At 41.9% G+C, this 17221-nt stretch overlaps 1 protein-coding gene across 8 annotated transcripts in view; it reads right to left on the bottom strand.

Annotated features, from left to right (window-relative positions):
• CCDC171 (coiled-coil domain containing 171) overlaps positions 1 to 17221 on the bottom strand; it is a 982183-nt gene that overhangs the window by 234533 nt on the left and 730429 nt on the right. For all 8 annotated transcript variants that reach the window (XR_003857717.1, XM_029608527.1, XM_029608555.1 and 5 more), the window contains one exon: positions 11177 to 11308. Coding sequence is in view for 7 of the 8 variants with exons in the window: in XM_029608527.1 (XP_029464387.1) it covers positions 11177 to 11308 (132 nt within the window). In the remaining variant the exon portion in view is untranslated. The remainder of the gene's footprint in view (positions 1 to 11176; positions 11309 to 17221) is intronic.

Genomic DNA, 17221 nt, shown 5'->3' with positions numbered 1-17221 from the left:
TCTTTGTTATAATGGGTCATGTATAACTGGTAAGAAGCAATGCGAGACACGCCTGTGTCAGGAAGACACGCCTGCCATAAGCATCTAGGGATTTTTGTTCCTTCCTTGGAGGTATGAAGGAATGTGTTTTGAATGTCGTGCCTTCTTCTGGGCTGATTCAACAGCAACAGAGTGATGATCCAACTGTGGCTTTTGGAAGCCAGGAGCTGACTGCACAAGATAGGTGGCATTTGTCTTGCGGTTGACAGGTGGAACTGAACATGGGAGTTCCCAGTTTCTCTTCAGGAGATCAAGCAGGATTTCATGAATAGGAATAGACATGATTTCCTTAGGAGTATCTAGAAATTGGAGTACTTCTAACATCTTGTGCCTAGAGTCCTCTTCTGTCTGAAGTTGAAAAGGAATGGTTTCAGACATTTCCTTGATGAAATTAATGAAAGAGAGATCTTTTGGTGGAGAATGCCATCTTTCATCTAGGGGAGAGGGCTCTGATGGTAGCTCATCTGTATCTTGGACGAATCATCGGTTCAAGGATCATAAGGCTGATCTCCAGCACCTTGTGGGTCTCCAGCGGGGAGAAATGATGCTAATCCTGAAGGACCAGGCCTAGGCATCAATGGCATCAGATGTGGCACCGACGGCATTGATGGAGGCACCGATGGCCTCAAAGGAGGCATCGATGAAGGCACCGAAGGGGTCGGTGACATCGATGGACGAGTCGGTGGTAAAATCCCAGATGGTGGAATGGGTATCAGTGTTTCCTCATCCTCCGATGATAATGGAATCGGTGTGGAAGGCACCGGATCCACCGGTGCTCTCGGTTCCATTGGTGGTAGGGCACCGATCAACACATCCAGTCTACCTAGTAGCGGTGTGAGCGCTAAGGGAATCGGATTGGTGACTGGCTCGGGAACCGGTACCAGCGTCGATGGAGGTTGGAAGCCCTGAAGTGCTTTACTGATGGCCTCTTGGATCATCCAATCCAATTCCTCGCGGAAGCCTGGGGCATAGAACCCCGGCTCCAGAGTAGGAGGCAGCACTGATGTAGCCGGAGGGTCCACTGGTGAAGGTGGAATCACAGATCCCGGCACCACTGAAGGTGGGGAACGCCTCGGTGACCGGTCACAGAAGAGGATGGGGCCTTTTCTGGAAGGGGCTTCTTTGTCAGTGGCTCTGTCGACGTCAATGCCAAGGGCTTGCCTGGATCAGCGGACTGAGCCTTGCTATGATGGTGTCAACGTTTTTCACGATGATCTCCTTGGTCCTTTTCTTGAGGAGGCAAGGAGGGAATCGACACCTTTGGAATCGTTGACGCCGGTCAGGCAGCAGTGGTGTCCCAGTGCTGGCGAGAGGTCGATGGAGCGGCTCGGACGAAGGCGAGGCTATCGATAAAGTCGGGGTTTTTGACTGAAAGAGAAACTGCATTTTCTCTAAACGAGACTTACGGCCCTTCGGTGTCATTTGGGCACATTTGTTGCAAGTTAGGACATCGTGGTCGGACCCCAAACACATAACACAGACCCCGTGCGGGTCAGTGATAGACATTGTTCGAGTGCAGTCGGGGCACCGACGAAAACCCGAAGTCATGACTCCGTCCAAAATTTAGCCGCGGTGCGGTCGATGGCCAGTAGGCCCCGAAGGGATAACTTGACGGGAATCGACCGCAACAAGGTTAAAACCTTACCTTTCAACCGCGGAGTATGGATATTGATAGGGGGACCCCTATGGGGTAGAATTTTTTTGAAATTTTTGAAAGAAGTTCCATGAGGAAAATTCCTGTCAAGAATCTCAAGAGCTCCTTAACCCACGTGGCTACTGCTGCGCGGAAAAAAGAAGATTGAAGGGGGACAAAAGTGTTCCGTGATTGGGCTCAATCCTGATGATGTCACCCATATGTGAGGACTACCATCCTGCTTGTCCGTGAGAAAGATTCAACATCTCCGGTATTATATATCTTTTTGTTTTGTTATTTGTCTCAGGTGTTCTTATATATATATAATACAGAAAAATATAGCTTTTCATTATTTCACATAAGACATATAATGATTCTTATTTCCTTAGTCTGACTATATGATACAGATCACAGGGCAAATACAGAGCAGAACCCATTACTACACCCTGGAGCTGCCTTGGAGGAGGAAGGTCTTCTCATCGGAGAGCATTGCCCTGGTGTAGCAGGAAATGATCCAGTAGCAAGGACCTGCTCTCCAGGCGATACACCATCCTCAAGCACTGAGGGGACACTTCTCCCAGGGCTATTGCCCAGGAAGGAAAGGTTAGGAGAGCCATCATAGTTGGTGATTCAATTATTAAGAATGTAGATAGCTGGGAGGCTGGTGGGCATATCACTTGGTAACTTGCCTGCCTGGTGCGAAGGTGGCAGACCTCATGTGTCACCTATCTAGGATTTTAGACAGTGCTGAGATGAGCACTAACAACATAGGAAAATGTGAAAAGGAGATTCTGGAAGCCAAATATAGGTTGTTAGATAGAAAGCTGAAATCCAGAAACTTCATGGTAGCATTCTCTGAAATGCTCCCCGTTCCACATGCAGAACCCCAAAGGTAGGCAGAGCTCCGGAATCTCAATGCATGGATGAGAAGGAGCTAGAGCAGCTTTTAAATTAGAACAAAGAGGAAAACCAACACTCACTCAGCTGTGCATGGTTCAGAAGGAGGTATCTCTGAAAGAAAACTAATGAAACAGGAGGTTAGGGCACCCCAACAGAGAGGTTCCAATAAAAGCAAAACTAGTCCATGTGCCTATAAGTAAAGAATCACTTGTGCTAAAAGATTCCAAATTATCCCTGTCAACTGAATAGCAGGTTGTTAATATAAATAAAAAACACACTTTTAAATGTTTGTATGCCAATGTCAGAAATCTAAGAAGTAAGATGGGAGAGTTAGAGTGTATAGAGGTGAATGATAAGATAGACATAACTGGCATCTCAGAGATCTGGTGGAAGGAGGCTAACCAATGGGACAGTATTACACTAGGCTACAAAGTATATCACAATGTTAAGGAGGATCAGCTTGGAGGGGGGTGGCACTTTATATCCAGGATGACACAGAGTCCAAAAGGATAAAGATCCTGCATGAGACTAAGTGCACAGTAGAATCTTTATGAGTAGAAAGCCCATATGTGTGTTGGGGAAATGTTTAGGGACAAAAGTATACCACTGCCCACCTGGACAAAATGATAAAACAGATAACGAAATGCTAAGAGAAATTAGGGAGGCTAACGAATTTGGCAGTTCAGTAAAAATGGGAGACTTCAGTTTATCAGACGTAGTACTGAAAACTTTCTCAATTTGCAAAGCTGTATACAACAATACTTATATAGATTTAAAAAATAATTTTAAGGACCATCATACCACCCATTGTGCTCACAAGTTAGAACCTGTATCTCATGCACTTCATTTGGGTCACTTTTAATCATTGGTCCAACTCAGCTAGCATCCAGTATATCAATATTCAATGTTCTAATTTTTTTGAATTTTTTAATGTTATATATTAAAAGGTATGGACTTCCCTTCTGTAGCTGTTGGGGTCAATCGACCGACGCACGCGTTTCGCAACACTGCTGCTTCAGAGACATCGATTTAAACTCTCCTGATCCAGCACTCCCCTTCCAAATTCATTAACGGGGATATATTCAAAGATGCAGGTTTATGCGAAAAGACTTGAGCGATGCTGCAGGTCCGTCAATTTTTCGAACCCGACGCCATTTCCCCGCTGCTTCACTTGGACTCCCTCTCAAGCACTTCCCGCTCCTAGAGTCCTGGCTCAGCGCTACTTCCCCTGGACTCCCTCTCAAGCACTTCCCGCTCCTCAGGGCCTGGCTCAGCGCTACTTCACTTGGACTCTTTCCAAGCGCTACCCGCTCCTCGGGGCCAAGCTCAGCGCTACTTCACCTGGACTCCCTCTCGGTGCTACCCGCTCCTCTGGGCCAGGCTCAGCGCTACTTCACCTGGATTCTCTCTCAAGCGCTTCCCGCTCCTCGGGGCCTGGCTCAGCGCTACTTCACTTGGACTCTTTCCAAGCGCTACCCGCTCCTCGGGGCCAGGCTCAGCGCTACTTCACCTGGACTCCCTCTCGGTGCTACCCGCTCCTCTGGGCCAGGCTCAGCGCTACTTCACCTGGATTCTCTCTCAAGCGCTTCCCGCTCCTCGGGGCCTGGCTCAGCGCTACTTCACCTGGACTCTCTCCCAGTGCTACCCGCTCCTCGGGGCCAGGCTCAGCGCTACTTCTCCCGGACTCTCTCCAAGCGCTTTCTGCTCCTCGGGGCCTGGCTCAGCGCTACTTCACCTGGACTCTCTCCCAGTGCTACCCGCTCCTCGGGGCCAGGCTCAGCGCTACTTCTCCCGGACTCTCTCCAAGCGCTTTCTGCTCCTCGGGGCCTGGCTCAGCGCTACTTCACCTGGATTCTCTCTGAAGCGCTTCCCGCTTCTCGGGACCAGGCTCAGCGCTACTTTACCTGGATTCTCTCTCAAGCGCTTCCTGCTCCTCGTGGCTTGGCTCAGCTCTACTTCACCTGGACTCCCTCTCGGTGCTACCCGCTCCTCAGGACCAGGCTCAGCGCTACTTCACCTAGTTTCACTCTCAGCGCTTCTACACCCGGATCCTCTGTCAAGCGCTTCCCGCTCCTTGGGGCCTGGTCCAGCCCTCCTCCATTTGGATTTCCACCACAGTCCCTCTGCGTTGCTATCCTACTGGCACCTGCTACAGCGGGTTCCCCACTCTAGCCCTTATTCAGCATATCACATTTCAAGCCTCCGCACCTGCACCTCCTCATCTCAAGCATTTCCACGTGGCCCTGTGCTACAGTCTTCAGAGCTACTGTGGTCTTGCATCCCTGCAGCCTCTCTCTCCTTCCCCTCCGAGAGTGCTTCTGTCTTGGACTATACCTAAACTCTCTGACATTCCCTGCATCTACTCTCTCCGGGACCAGCCACCCAGAGGTACCGGTGAAGCCCAGCTTGTCTCTGTTCCCGGCCAGCCTCACCTCCCGACGGTGGGGACCTGTGGGGCCCAATCCCTCAGGTAGCAACAACCCCATCTCGGGCCAAGGGTCCACAATTCCTAACAGAAACAGAGAGTAGGATTAAAAGGCCAATTTTCCCAGTGGAAAAGGAAAACAGTGGAGTGCCTCAGGGATCTGTACTTGGACCGGTGCTTTTAATATATTTATAAATGATCAAGAAAGGAGTACAACAAATGAAGTGATCAAATTTACAGATGACATGAAATTATTCAGAGTAGTAACATCACAAGCGGAGTATGATAAATTGCAGAAAGACTTGCAAGACTGGAAGACTGGGCGTTCAAATGGCAGTTGAAATTTAATGTGGACAAGTGCAAGTTGATGCATATAGGGAAAAATAACCTATGCTATAGTTACATGATGATAGGTTCTATATTAGGAGTTACCATACAAGAAAAAGATCTAGATATCATAGTAGATAATATATTAAAAACGTCAGCTCATTGTGATGGGGCAGGCAAAAAAAAAAGAAAATGTTAGAAATTAGAAAGAGAATGGTGAATAAAATAGATTGCCGTAATGCCTTTATCGCTCCAAGATCCGACCTCACCTTGCATACTGTGTGCAACTGTGGTTGCTGCATCTCAAAAAAAGACATACTGGAGAAGGTACAGAGATGGGTGATCAAAATGATAAAGGAGATGGAACGGTTTCCCTATGAGGAAAGGCTAAAGAGATCAGGTCTGTTCAGCTTGGAGAAGAGAAGGCTGAGGTGGGATAGGACAGAAGTCTACAAAATCATGAAAGGACTTGAACTGGTTAATGTGAATCAATTATTTATTCCTTCAGATAATACAAGGACTAGAGGCACTCCATGAAGTTATCAAGTAGCACATTTAAAACAATCAGAAAAAAATTCTCTCTCACTCAACTCACAATTAAGCTCAGGAAATCAGTGCTAGATGATGTGGTCAAGGTAGCTAGTTTTAAAAAAGGATAAGTTCCTGGAGCTGAAGTCCATAAATTGCTATTAATCAAGCTGACTTAGGTAACAGCCATTGCTTATTACCAGCTTTAGTAGCATGGGATCTATTTAATGTTGGGGTACTTGCCAGGTACTTGTAACCTGGATTGGCCACTTTTGGAAACAGGATGCTGGGCTTAATGGACACTTTGTCTAACCCAGTATGGCAACTTTTTATGTTCTTAAGATCATTTTAGTAGCCACCCTTTGGATTGATTCCAACCAGTTTTTATCCTTTTGAAGGTGCAGTTTCCAGAATTGCACCCAGTATTCCAAATGAGGTCTCAACAGGGACCTACGGAGGGGCAATATCTCCTCCCTGTTTCTGCTGACCATTACTCTCCCTATGTAGTCAAGCATCTTTCTAGCTTTTGCTGTCACTTTATCCATCTGTTTGACCACCTTAATTTAAGATCGTCAGATACAATCAACCCCCAGATCCCACATTTCTTTCATGCTTAGAAAAATTTCACCTCCAATATTGTACCTCTTTCTTGATTTTTAAATCCTAAATGCATTACTCTGTATCTGTTAGCATTAAATCTTAGCTGTCACACCCTCTATCATTCTTTGAGCTTTGCTAGATGTCTCCTAATGTTTTCCACACCTTCCTGGCTACCTTGTTGCAGATTTTGATATATCTGGCAAAAAGACAAATACTTCCCGACAATCCTTCTGCTATGTTGCTCATGAAAATGTTGACAAGGACCAATCTTTGAAGCATACCGTTAGTAAGGCTTCCCCTTCTCAGCGTAAACTCCATTTACCACTACCTTTTGTAACCTCCCACTCAACCAGTTTCTAACCCAGTCAGTTACTCTAGGGCCAATACCAAAGAACCCTCAATTTATTTATAAGTCGTCTATGCAGAACTGTGTCAAAAGCCTCACTGAAATCCAAATACACTTCTTATGGCTTACCATACAGAGCTATAATGCAGACTCAGCACCATTTTGGTAACCTTCTGAATGCTCTCTTTCTTTTTTTGGAAGAAGGCTACCAAAATAGTGCTGAGTCTGCATCACAGCTCTGTATGGTAAGGCTTAAAAAGATAAATGTGTGTACTCTAGAGGAGAGAAAAGATGGAGGAAACAATCAAAACATTTTCAAACACCTTAGAGCAGGGGTGGGCACTTCTGGTCCTCGAGGGCCACAAGCCAGTCTGGTTTTCAGGATATCCCTAATGAATATGCATGACATAGATTTGCATACAACGGAGGCAGAATGCATGCAAATCTCTCTCATGCATATTCATTAGGGATATCCTGAAAACCAGATTGGTTTGTGGCCCTCGAGGACCGGAAGTGCCCACCCCTGCCTTAGAGGAATTAGTTTTGGCCATTTTTATAGTGCCTTAATCCTCAAAGATTGAAATAATGTTGAAGAGGCAAGCATTTTTTTAATGGAAAGGAAATTTCAGAAGAAGGACTCTGTGAACGGGTGTATAGATTAGAACCCAAGAACACTTAAAGGACCAGGACTGGTTGTGGGGTCCCCAGTACAGGTTTGGGAAGCCCTGGTTAACATGTAGATGTTGAATAGCATGGGCAATAAAACAGAGCTCTGTAGTACTCTGCAGGAGACAGGGTGGGAATGTAATGTCATTTCCTATGAGATAGTCAGAACAGCAGTGGAGGAAGAATTTAAACAAGTCCAACACTAGATTTTCAGAGGCAAGGCTTATAGGCAGGAGATTAGGACATTATAAACCACAATGTCAAATGTCACAAAGATATCCAAGAATACCAGCAGGACAGCCTGATTGCGATCCAAGTGCAGATGTAGTTCATCAACCAGGCTTATTAGCACTGTCTCAGTACTAAAAGCCAGACTGGAATGGGTCAAGGCCATTTGAAGTCAATAGAAAGAAACCTGGGTAAACACTATTTTTTCAATAAACTTTCCTAAGAATGGTAAATTTCAAACTGAGTGGTAATTGGCTTATGTTATTTCATACAGATTGACTTTTTTTCAAGTTAGTCTAACTGTTGCTTTATTTAGGAAGACTGATAAGCGTCTCTTAACCAGCAAGCATTTACAATACACTGGAAGCACGGAAGTAGCCTGAAGTTGGCCTGCTTAACCACCCAAGAAGGGTCCTCGTGGTAGGTTGTTGCTGGAGGTTGTCAATATCCCTCTTTAAGAAAGGATAGAAGACAGTGAATTTGTGGGAGGATGTGAGCTGGTTTACTTCCAGCATGCCTTCTTCCATGCATTAGTGTCTAGTTCATTCTGGATGTGAGGGATCTCGCCAAAGAAAAGGTTTGCTAGGTTACTGCAGTGCAATTTAGTGGCTAAGATGGGGGATGAAGAGAGTATTGTTCCCAATAGCTTGTTTATTTTTTGAAACAGTTCTCTGGGTAAGTTTATTGCTTGGCTTGTTATTTTCAAGAAGAGAGCCTTCTTTGCTTCCGTAATAGCACTGTTGTGGTGAGTCTAGTGTTCTCTGCAGATGCAGTGCTGATTTCCCATACTTACAGTCTAATCATTTATTGAAACTTTATTTACCCATTTACTTTAATTCCCCCTTAGTTCAGATGTGACTTTCAAGGAGTAATTTAAAGATTAAATTGCTATTGCTCTTCACAGAAACGTTTACATATAGAATAGCCTCCTAGTGGAGATTCTGAATCAGATTTAAGAAAGCATAGAATAAGCACAGATGAACCTTAGTTATGCAAAAAGTGAAGGGAAAGTCAGATCAACTGGGGTCTATAGCATTAAAACAGAGAATCGTCAGTGTTAGAGAAGAAAGGATAACAAGAAAGGAAACAAGAGGAAACAGGTAGACCAGATAAAGCTTTGTGACCATTATTTGCCATCACATTTTATTTTTCTAATTTCCATTTCAAAATTTTCCATTTTCACTTTGCAACCATCTTGTCAACTCATAATATCCCTCCTCTGATATATTTTACTCTTTAGATATATTCAAACTTTTTGAAAATTGTGGAAAAGTTTATCTGCTGAGAGGCCAAATTAAATCTTATATTTTACTGGCATTTAATCTCTTATATCTCAAATGCAGATTTGGATTTACATCACTAAATTTTCTCATTCACAATATTTTGAGACCAATCTAATAAAAACATATCACCAGGAAGCTCACATTTATCTCTTGGCCTTTTAAGCTGCTAGAAGTCTGAAATTATGATACAAATATTTGAATTAAACTGAATTTCAATATTTGCAAATATCTACAATTTTATGCAAATGTTCTTCAGTTGCCAGCAAATTTAAATTAGTTATATGTGACATAGCACTGTTTGATAAATAAGCCCAAGATGTTCACTTAAATAATTGTGACTAGAACAGAAATCACAAATACTTAAGCATAAACCAGTCAGACTGCAGGTGTTATTTCCAATATTAAGTTTCAGTTTTTGGTCTTGTCTGAAGGAAGACTGTAAATTTAAATTCCTGGTTCAAATTTAAGATCTAATGTAAAGCCTTCCTTGGGAGCAGTTTCATTAACATTAACTGATGTAATAAATACATGTTTTGAATGTATTTTTAGTATACAAGGGAACTATAAAAACATAAAAATAGTCATTTCAAAGTGAAATGAATGCAGATTGAGTACTTTGTGGAATATATAGTTTTGAAATTTTTCATAGTACATAGTGATAATTGTTTTCTTTAAAATAAATATCAATGCAGAATAGTACAAATCTGTTTTTACATTTAAAGCACTGCTCTAGAATTGGAAATCATGGATATGTTAAGATGTAAAACTATCACTGATTAAAGTTACAAAGACATACACATATACTTTTCATTCACATCAAAATAGTTTGAGACTTAAAACAACTGCAATAGAAATGAAATGTTTTTTTTAAATGTCATTTAAATGTAGTATAAACAGAATACATAATGATAGTATTCCCACTGCTACCTCATGAAGGGAGGAACAAAAATGTTTACAGAGCTGGTTTTTGCCATTTGCATTATGGAAATCTTTCCTTTCAGATAATCACTGAAGATAACACCTTAATGTTTAAGACAACTAGATAATTTTACCAATTTACTTATATTTTATTTTGTCAAAAATGTTTTAATTTCCAGTTATTATAAGTAATAGTGAAAAAGGGCAATTGCTGGCCTAAACTTAGGCCTTTTGCACCATCACCAAATTAAAGGACATATTACAAGTTTCTAATCTTATTTGTTTTATGTATATGAATGTGCATTAGGAATTTAGAAATTGATATTAGATGACATAATTGTATACAGCAGAGCTCTATTTTGTTTTCTTACATTTTGACCAGAATCTTTTATATTAAAAACAGAGATGTGCATTCAAGAGTACATTTTTTTGTATAAGGTTAGCCTCAGAAATCACTATTTTTAATATGGTTTCATAGTATTTCACTCTTTAAGCAAAAATCCTTTAGAAAAAAAGTGGGGCAATGAAGAGGCAATGCTTTGCTTCAGTACCGTGCTCTGTGATTTAGACCTGGGCACAGTTGAACATAAAGCAACTGGAATTTGACAGTACCTTACATGGAGAAAGAATGACATTATCTCTGTGTTTTCAATTTACTCATTCAAAAACAAAAACAAAAAAACAACAAAAACCAAGCAACTCTGCCCCTAAGGAATAATGTGGAATAACAATTTTGAATGACCGTTCAAATAAGTGTGAAAATCCAGTTTGTACATATCAAATTGCCTCTGCTGTTTTTCATCACGAAATAATTGTTTAGACATAAAAAAAACATACCAGGATTTACAATAAATGACTAAGATGACAATTTCTGTGCATTATAATGCTAAATTGGTAGTCAATTCAAGCAGCACTGGAAGGGATACAAAAGGAGTCTATCAGTTAACATTTTAAATCTTCAGATTTCACTATTAAAGGATTTTTGAAGCAGCAGATGAAGATGAGACAAGTAGTAATCTAATTAATGCAACACAGAACAATTAGGTGCAGTAGAAATACTAATACTGTATTCTTAAACACCACTACTGCATTTGTTAGATGACTTTTTTCCTTTTAAATATTAGCTTTGTAAAAAATAGGCTTCCTATTTTTCCAATTCATTCAGGAATGTGCAGGTAAGGAAATTCATCAGCTTGTCCTGGTGGTCAAAACACTTCTGAAGCCTTTGCTCTTTACTATTTCTTCCACAAATCAAAAAATAAAAGTGTAATGTAGATTCTAACCTGGCATGCTAACACCTCAGGTCCACTCAACTGCCCTTTCATTGTAAAGGTCTCTGGAAGTAGTTTGGGCAGAAGCAAGGTGAATTCATTCTTGGTTGCTGCAGTCCATGACAGTGAGATCTGATCTCTGACCTAAAGAGAAAAAAACAGCATCAATGGTAATTCCCCTTCAGACACATTAACTGGGATGAACAGGGTCCCCTTGAGCCCACTGAGTGGACCTGCATTGATCGCTAGGCCTGAAATCCATGAATAAATTTAGGACTAATTGATTTTTTGTTGCAAATAAATCTCTAATTCAGAGTGCTAGCAGAGAATGTTAAGAAGAAAACGCATCTTCTTCCTGACTGAAATGAGAAGGGAAAATTCACCGATGGTTTTTTTGCCCAACTGGTTTATAAATGTTGTTTACTAATACCTCCCAACTTCTATCCTATCCATTTCTCCGCCTCCCACCAAAAACAGAACAAAACAAAAACACAAAACTATACTGCAAAAAACAAACATACCTTTTATTTATGTAACATGCTATTTTGTACCAAATATAAAACTAGACCATTCCAATAGCAGAAAATTAACAAGAATGATGAATATTTCTGAATGTCAAGTAACAATCACATACTCTCTCATATATGGAATCCAATGAGGTGAAAATTTAAAAAACAAAACAAAATACCAGGATTCCACATCATTCTGAATCCTTTCTAAAAACTAAAAGTCAGGTAACATCACAGTGCATTTGTATTTTGGCACATAGTAATTACACATACAAAACATATTTAACAGGAAGGAAACAAACAGTATTTGAATACAATGTCAATGATCTCTGATTTTTAGAAATAAGTCCTAAAAAGGTAAAACTATAAAACATATACTCTTATCATACATCAGTCTTTTAATGCTGAAAAATTTGAGGATTATGCTGTTGATATCACACTGCCACCTTATGGACATGATGAGAAATTGGGCTTACCATCATTCTAATGCTAACCATGTATGCAATGTTTATTTAAACTCGATAAGTGTAAATTTCAGCAGCATAAAACATATTTCTCACTATCAGGTTCAAACCTGTTAGCCTTTCAAATAAAGGTTTCACAATTCCAAATGTAACTCATGAAAGTTTTTTTTTCCTATGCATAAAGTAATCTATAGTTGAATTCTAAATATTAACATATCTTGCATACAATTTTTATATTCTTTATCATCTAAAGGATTTTTTCCAAACATTACTCTAAATGCATTTGCACAATTAAGTAGCTAGAACACTGTCCTAGGGAATCACATTGCTTTCTGATGTTTTTGCTTGGTTGATCTTTTACTGTTAGTTTTTCCCTTTCTGAAACTGCACAAAACTAAATCCTTGAGCCAAAGATGCATTTTTTCAAACTTATGCAGGCAAAGTGGCTTGTAGGATATTTGCATTATTTTTACCTTGTTCAAAATTAAATCTGGTTCTACAACTTCTGGCTAATGGATTTGGATTATAGATTTTATTATTTGCCTTTTACAAATCCATGCTAAGGCAAGTTACAATTCAGTTTTGATAGTTATTTCCCTACCCATGAGGGCTTATAATATAAATTGTACCTCAGGCAATGGAGGGTAAAGTGACTTGCCCAAGGTTACATGGTTTTGACGCAGGATTCAAATTAATCTCGCTTGCTTTCTGTAGGTAGTACATCCCATTAAAACCCTGCTCCATTTTATGAAAATTGAGACCATGTATTTCTCAGGCTGACCTAAAGAACTCCTGTAAACAAACATGTCCTATAAAGCAATTTCTATACATGTGCTCATACAATTCTTCCACATACCCAGTGTACTGGGCTCAGCTCAATAGAATGAACATATCCTAGAAATGTTTGTATTAGTGAGAGTAAATTGGTCATATGTTAAAAATCACCGCACTAAAAATTATTTTGACAAATTTAATTTTATAGTTACTATATAACAATTTTCAGGTTGATGCTAATATCAATATGTGAACAGATACAAGATAACATTATTGTGAATTATGCTACTGAAAGATATCAAACCCCCCAGTGCTCTGCTTTCTGCCCTTCTGAAACAGTCAATAGATCTAAATATTTTACCGCACCCTGGCCAATTCATTGTTTGATGTTTAAAAACTCATCCGGTATCAAAGAAAATTTATTAAATTTGAGCCCCCAAATGAGATAAACTTGACTTTCAAAGCTAATAGTAACTGTGTTATTGATGATTCTCTTTTTTCTGTGATAGGATTCACTTGGGAAATCCTAGATGTCAAAGTACAAAAGCAGATTGCCAATATTGTCCAAAAACACGCACACACACGTACTGTCTAAGCAATGTTGGTCTAATGCAGGGGTGGATAAACTTTTTTTAAACAGTAAAGCAGGGCCACATTACTGGTGCTCAGTGGAACTGGGACTCCTTGAATGGAGGAGGGTGGGTTACAGTGGAAAGTATACGTTTATCCCACGGCATAGTAAGAGTTCTAAAGAAGCAACCATACCAATGAAAAGAATAATTCCAAACACCTAACAAACAGGTCGATACAGTAACGTTGAGTTAAAGATTCCCGGTCTGTAACATGCTGGGAGCGCACAATACAGACGAGTAAGGCCATCCAGCGATACAGTCTCCAGTTTCACGCGTCCTTAGCGCTTCCTAAACCCTTTCCTAAACCCTTTCCGCACCCAGCATGTAAATGAACGAAAAAGCTGTATAATGAAGGAATTATCTATTCCCCTGCGATACTGTAACGGGCGCTGATATTATCTCCTCCGTAACCCGCTGTTCTGCCGCGGCCTTAACCTGCTAGTTTACCGCCTCCCCCTAGTAGGAGTTAGTGTAGTGTAGTGTAGTGTAAAAAAACATTGCTTACCCGCCCTGGTCCTGTCCGGTCCCCTCCTCCCGAAGCAAAAAAAAAAAACAAACGAAAAAGTAGCAAGGCTCGGGCCTGCTATGGTAAGTGTAAAAAGTGTAAAAAGTGTTAAAAACAAAAAACCTGTGTGTTATATAAAAAAATAAAACAATTTTAAATACCTGTCGGAGGGCCGTGGGTCCAGGCGGCCGGTGGGCAGCCATCAGCGGCATCCGGTAGTCCCTTCTCCCTTCCTCCCTCCCTCCCCTGCCTGGATGAGCGCCAAAATCGCACGGGCGGGTCGGCAGCGGGGGGGGGGGGGGGCGGCAGCAGGATCCGGGAGCGGCGGGTAGGCAGCAGCGGGGTCCGGGGGGGCAGCGGCAACGGGGTCCGGGGGGGGCAGCGGCAGCAGGATCCAGGGGCGGCAGCGAGATCCGGGGAGCGAGTAGCGGCAGCATGTTCAATCGGGCAGGCAGGTAGGTGGCAAAATAAAGATGGCCGCCTGCACGGGAAAATCGTGCAATTGGCCGCTGAAGACGTGACGTCACGACGTTTGGCGTCACGGGGTGTGAAGTCACGTCTTCAGCGGCCAATTGCACGATTTTCCCGTGCAGGCGGCCATCTTTATTTTGCCACCTACCTGCCTGCCCGATCGAACACGCTGCCGCTACTCGCTCCCCGGATCTCGCTGCCGCCCCTGGATCCTGCTGCCGCTGCCCCCCCGGACCCCGCTGCTGCCTACCCGCCGCTCCCGGATCCTGCTGCCGACCCGCCCGTGCGATTTTGGCGCTCATCCAGGCAGGGGAGGGAGGGAGGAAGGGAGAAGGGACTACCGGATGCCGCTGATGGCTGCCCGCCGCCCACCGGCCGCCTGGACCCACGGCCCTGCGACAGGTATTTAAAATTGTTTTATTTTTTTATATAACACACAGGTTTTTTGTTTTTTACACTTTTTAAACTTTTTTACACTTCCTGGTGCCTGTCATTTCAAATGTCATTTGAAATGACAGGTACCAGCGCACCCAGGTTACTGTATAGGCGCTGTTACAGCGCCTATACAGTAAAATGGGTTGCGCGGGCATAACCCTTCCCTAACGCTTCACAGCCGCGGCATGCATTTGCATGCGATTAGAGGAGAGTATCGGGGAGTTAGTGAAGAGAACTGTGCGTGCGGGGAGGAAGGGTGCGCCTGACACTGCCGCACTGTTTTTACCGCGGCCTTACTGTATCGAGCCGAAATAGAATAACATCAAACAGTTAAAAACGCATGTAAACATTTTCCAAACACCCAATAAAATATTTCAAAACACACATGTCAAATAATACCCAATAATTAAAACTAGTAAGGATTTACAAAAACATTCCCTGCTCTACACACCTAGAAACCTTTGATTTCCAGATGCCCTGAGATTATCATGGATTAGCAGGCAGAGAGGAAGGGGGTTTGTTGCATACACACATGGTCTTTTTCTCCCATCCACTCACATGCTCTCTCATCCACCCATACCACATATGCTCTCTTTTACACACACACACACACACCCATATATGCTTTCTCTCACCGGCACACACATGCACACACACTCTCTCACATATCCATGCTCTCACCTATGCACATCCCCACACATGCTCTCCCAACCACACTCACATGCCACACACATGCTCTCTCACCCACGCAATGCTCTTTCATACCCATACACCCACCCACTCATACACACAGACCTCCTCTCACTCACTTTTCTCTCTCCTTGAAGCTTCAGCAGTCTCTGACCTTAACTTCTGCGGCCAACTAGGCAACCCAGCTGTGGCCTTGTGCTCCTTCCTGCAGGACAAGCCATGCCACACCATCCCAAACTAAGGCCCTGCTGGCCAGCAGCTGATTCTGGTGGGGCCGCGATGCCCTTCCTCTTGTCCTGCTGGCCATGCTACCGATTCCGGCTAGGTCATGCCACTCCTCCTCTTCCTAATGCTCCACCAGACCTGCTGTTGATTCCAGCAGAATATACTAAAAAATTAGCGACATATACATTAATTATAATCTTTATTGTATACAAAATTTCTAATAAAACATTTTAGCAATATTTTTTTCCTTTTTCTTTTTGACAGATACACAGAGTACATATAATTTTCCAGTAAACACCATTAATCCGTTAAAACAAACATTCAAACACACATGCATACTTCTCTAAAAAATCTTGTTTCTTTCTCTTTCTTTTCTGATAGTGAAAGTTTTCTTTTTATGTAATGAAAGATTTCTGTAACAAATCTTGACACTCCCTTTTTTTTTTTATAACGTTGTTACATCAAAGGTTAACACTCCCAACGTTTCGCCATCCAATAGGCTTCTTCAGGGGAGTATAATGCAAATCACTACTATCCCCAAAACTCCAAAACGACCTTTTCCATCAATTCACCCATGTGTACCCTCTCTTCATTCCTGACCTTCAATTCAACTGTGTTATCCGCACTGGGAAAAGTTCTCAACAGTTTCTCCCAAAGTGTCTCATTTATTCATTTCCTTTTTCGAAAAGACGCTCTCTATCTTCCAAACGTTTGCACATCATGTCTCACAGCTGTTTGAACCAGCTGTGAGACGTGACATGCAGTTTGAACCAGCTGTGAGACGTGACGTGCAAACGTTTGGAAGATAGTGAGCGTCTTTGTGAGTGTCCTTTCAAAAAAGGAAATTAATAAATGAGACACTTTGGGAGAAACTGTTGAGAACTTTTCCCAGTGCGGATAACACAGATGAAATGAAGGTCTGGAATGAAGAGAGGGTACACATGAGTGAATTGATGGAAAAGGTCGTTTTGAAGTTTTGGGGATAGTAGTAATTTGCATTATAGTCCCCTGAAGAAGCCTATTGGATGGCGAAACATGTTGGGAGTGTTAACCTTTGATGTAACAACGTTATAAAAAAAAAGGAAGTGTCAAGATCTGTTACAGAAATCTTTCATTACATAAAAAGAAAACTTTCACTATCAGAAAAGAAAGAGAAAGAAACAAGATTTTTTAGAGAAGTATGCATGTGTGTTTGAATGTTTGTTTTAACTGATTAATGGTGTTTACTGGAAAATTATACGTACTCTGTGTCTCTGTCAAAAAGAAAAAGGAAAAAAATATTGTAATATTGCTAAAATGTTTTATTAGAAATTTTGTATACAATAAAGATTATAATTAATTTACTTGTCACT

This window comes from Rhinatrema bivittatum, chromosome 1, assembly GCF_901001135.1.
Source record: "Rhinatrema bivittatum chromosome 1, aRhiBiv1.1, whole genome shotgun sequence".
NCBI classification, from domain to species: domain Eukaryota; kingdom Metazoa; phylum Chordata; class Amphibia; order Gymnophiona; family Rhinatrematidae; genus Rhinatrema; species Rhinatrema bivittatum.
The sequence above is the reverse complement of the archived record's forward strand: the minus strand, read 5'-3'. Positions and strand labels throughout refer to the sequence as shown.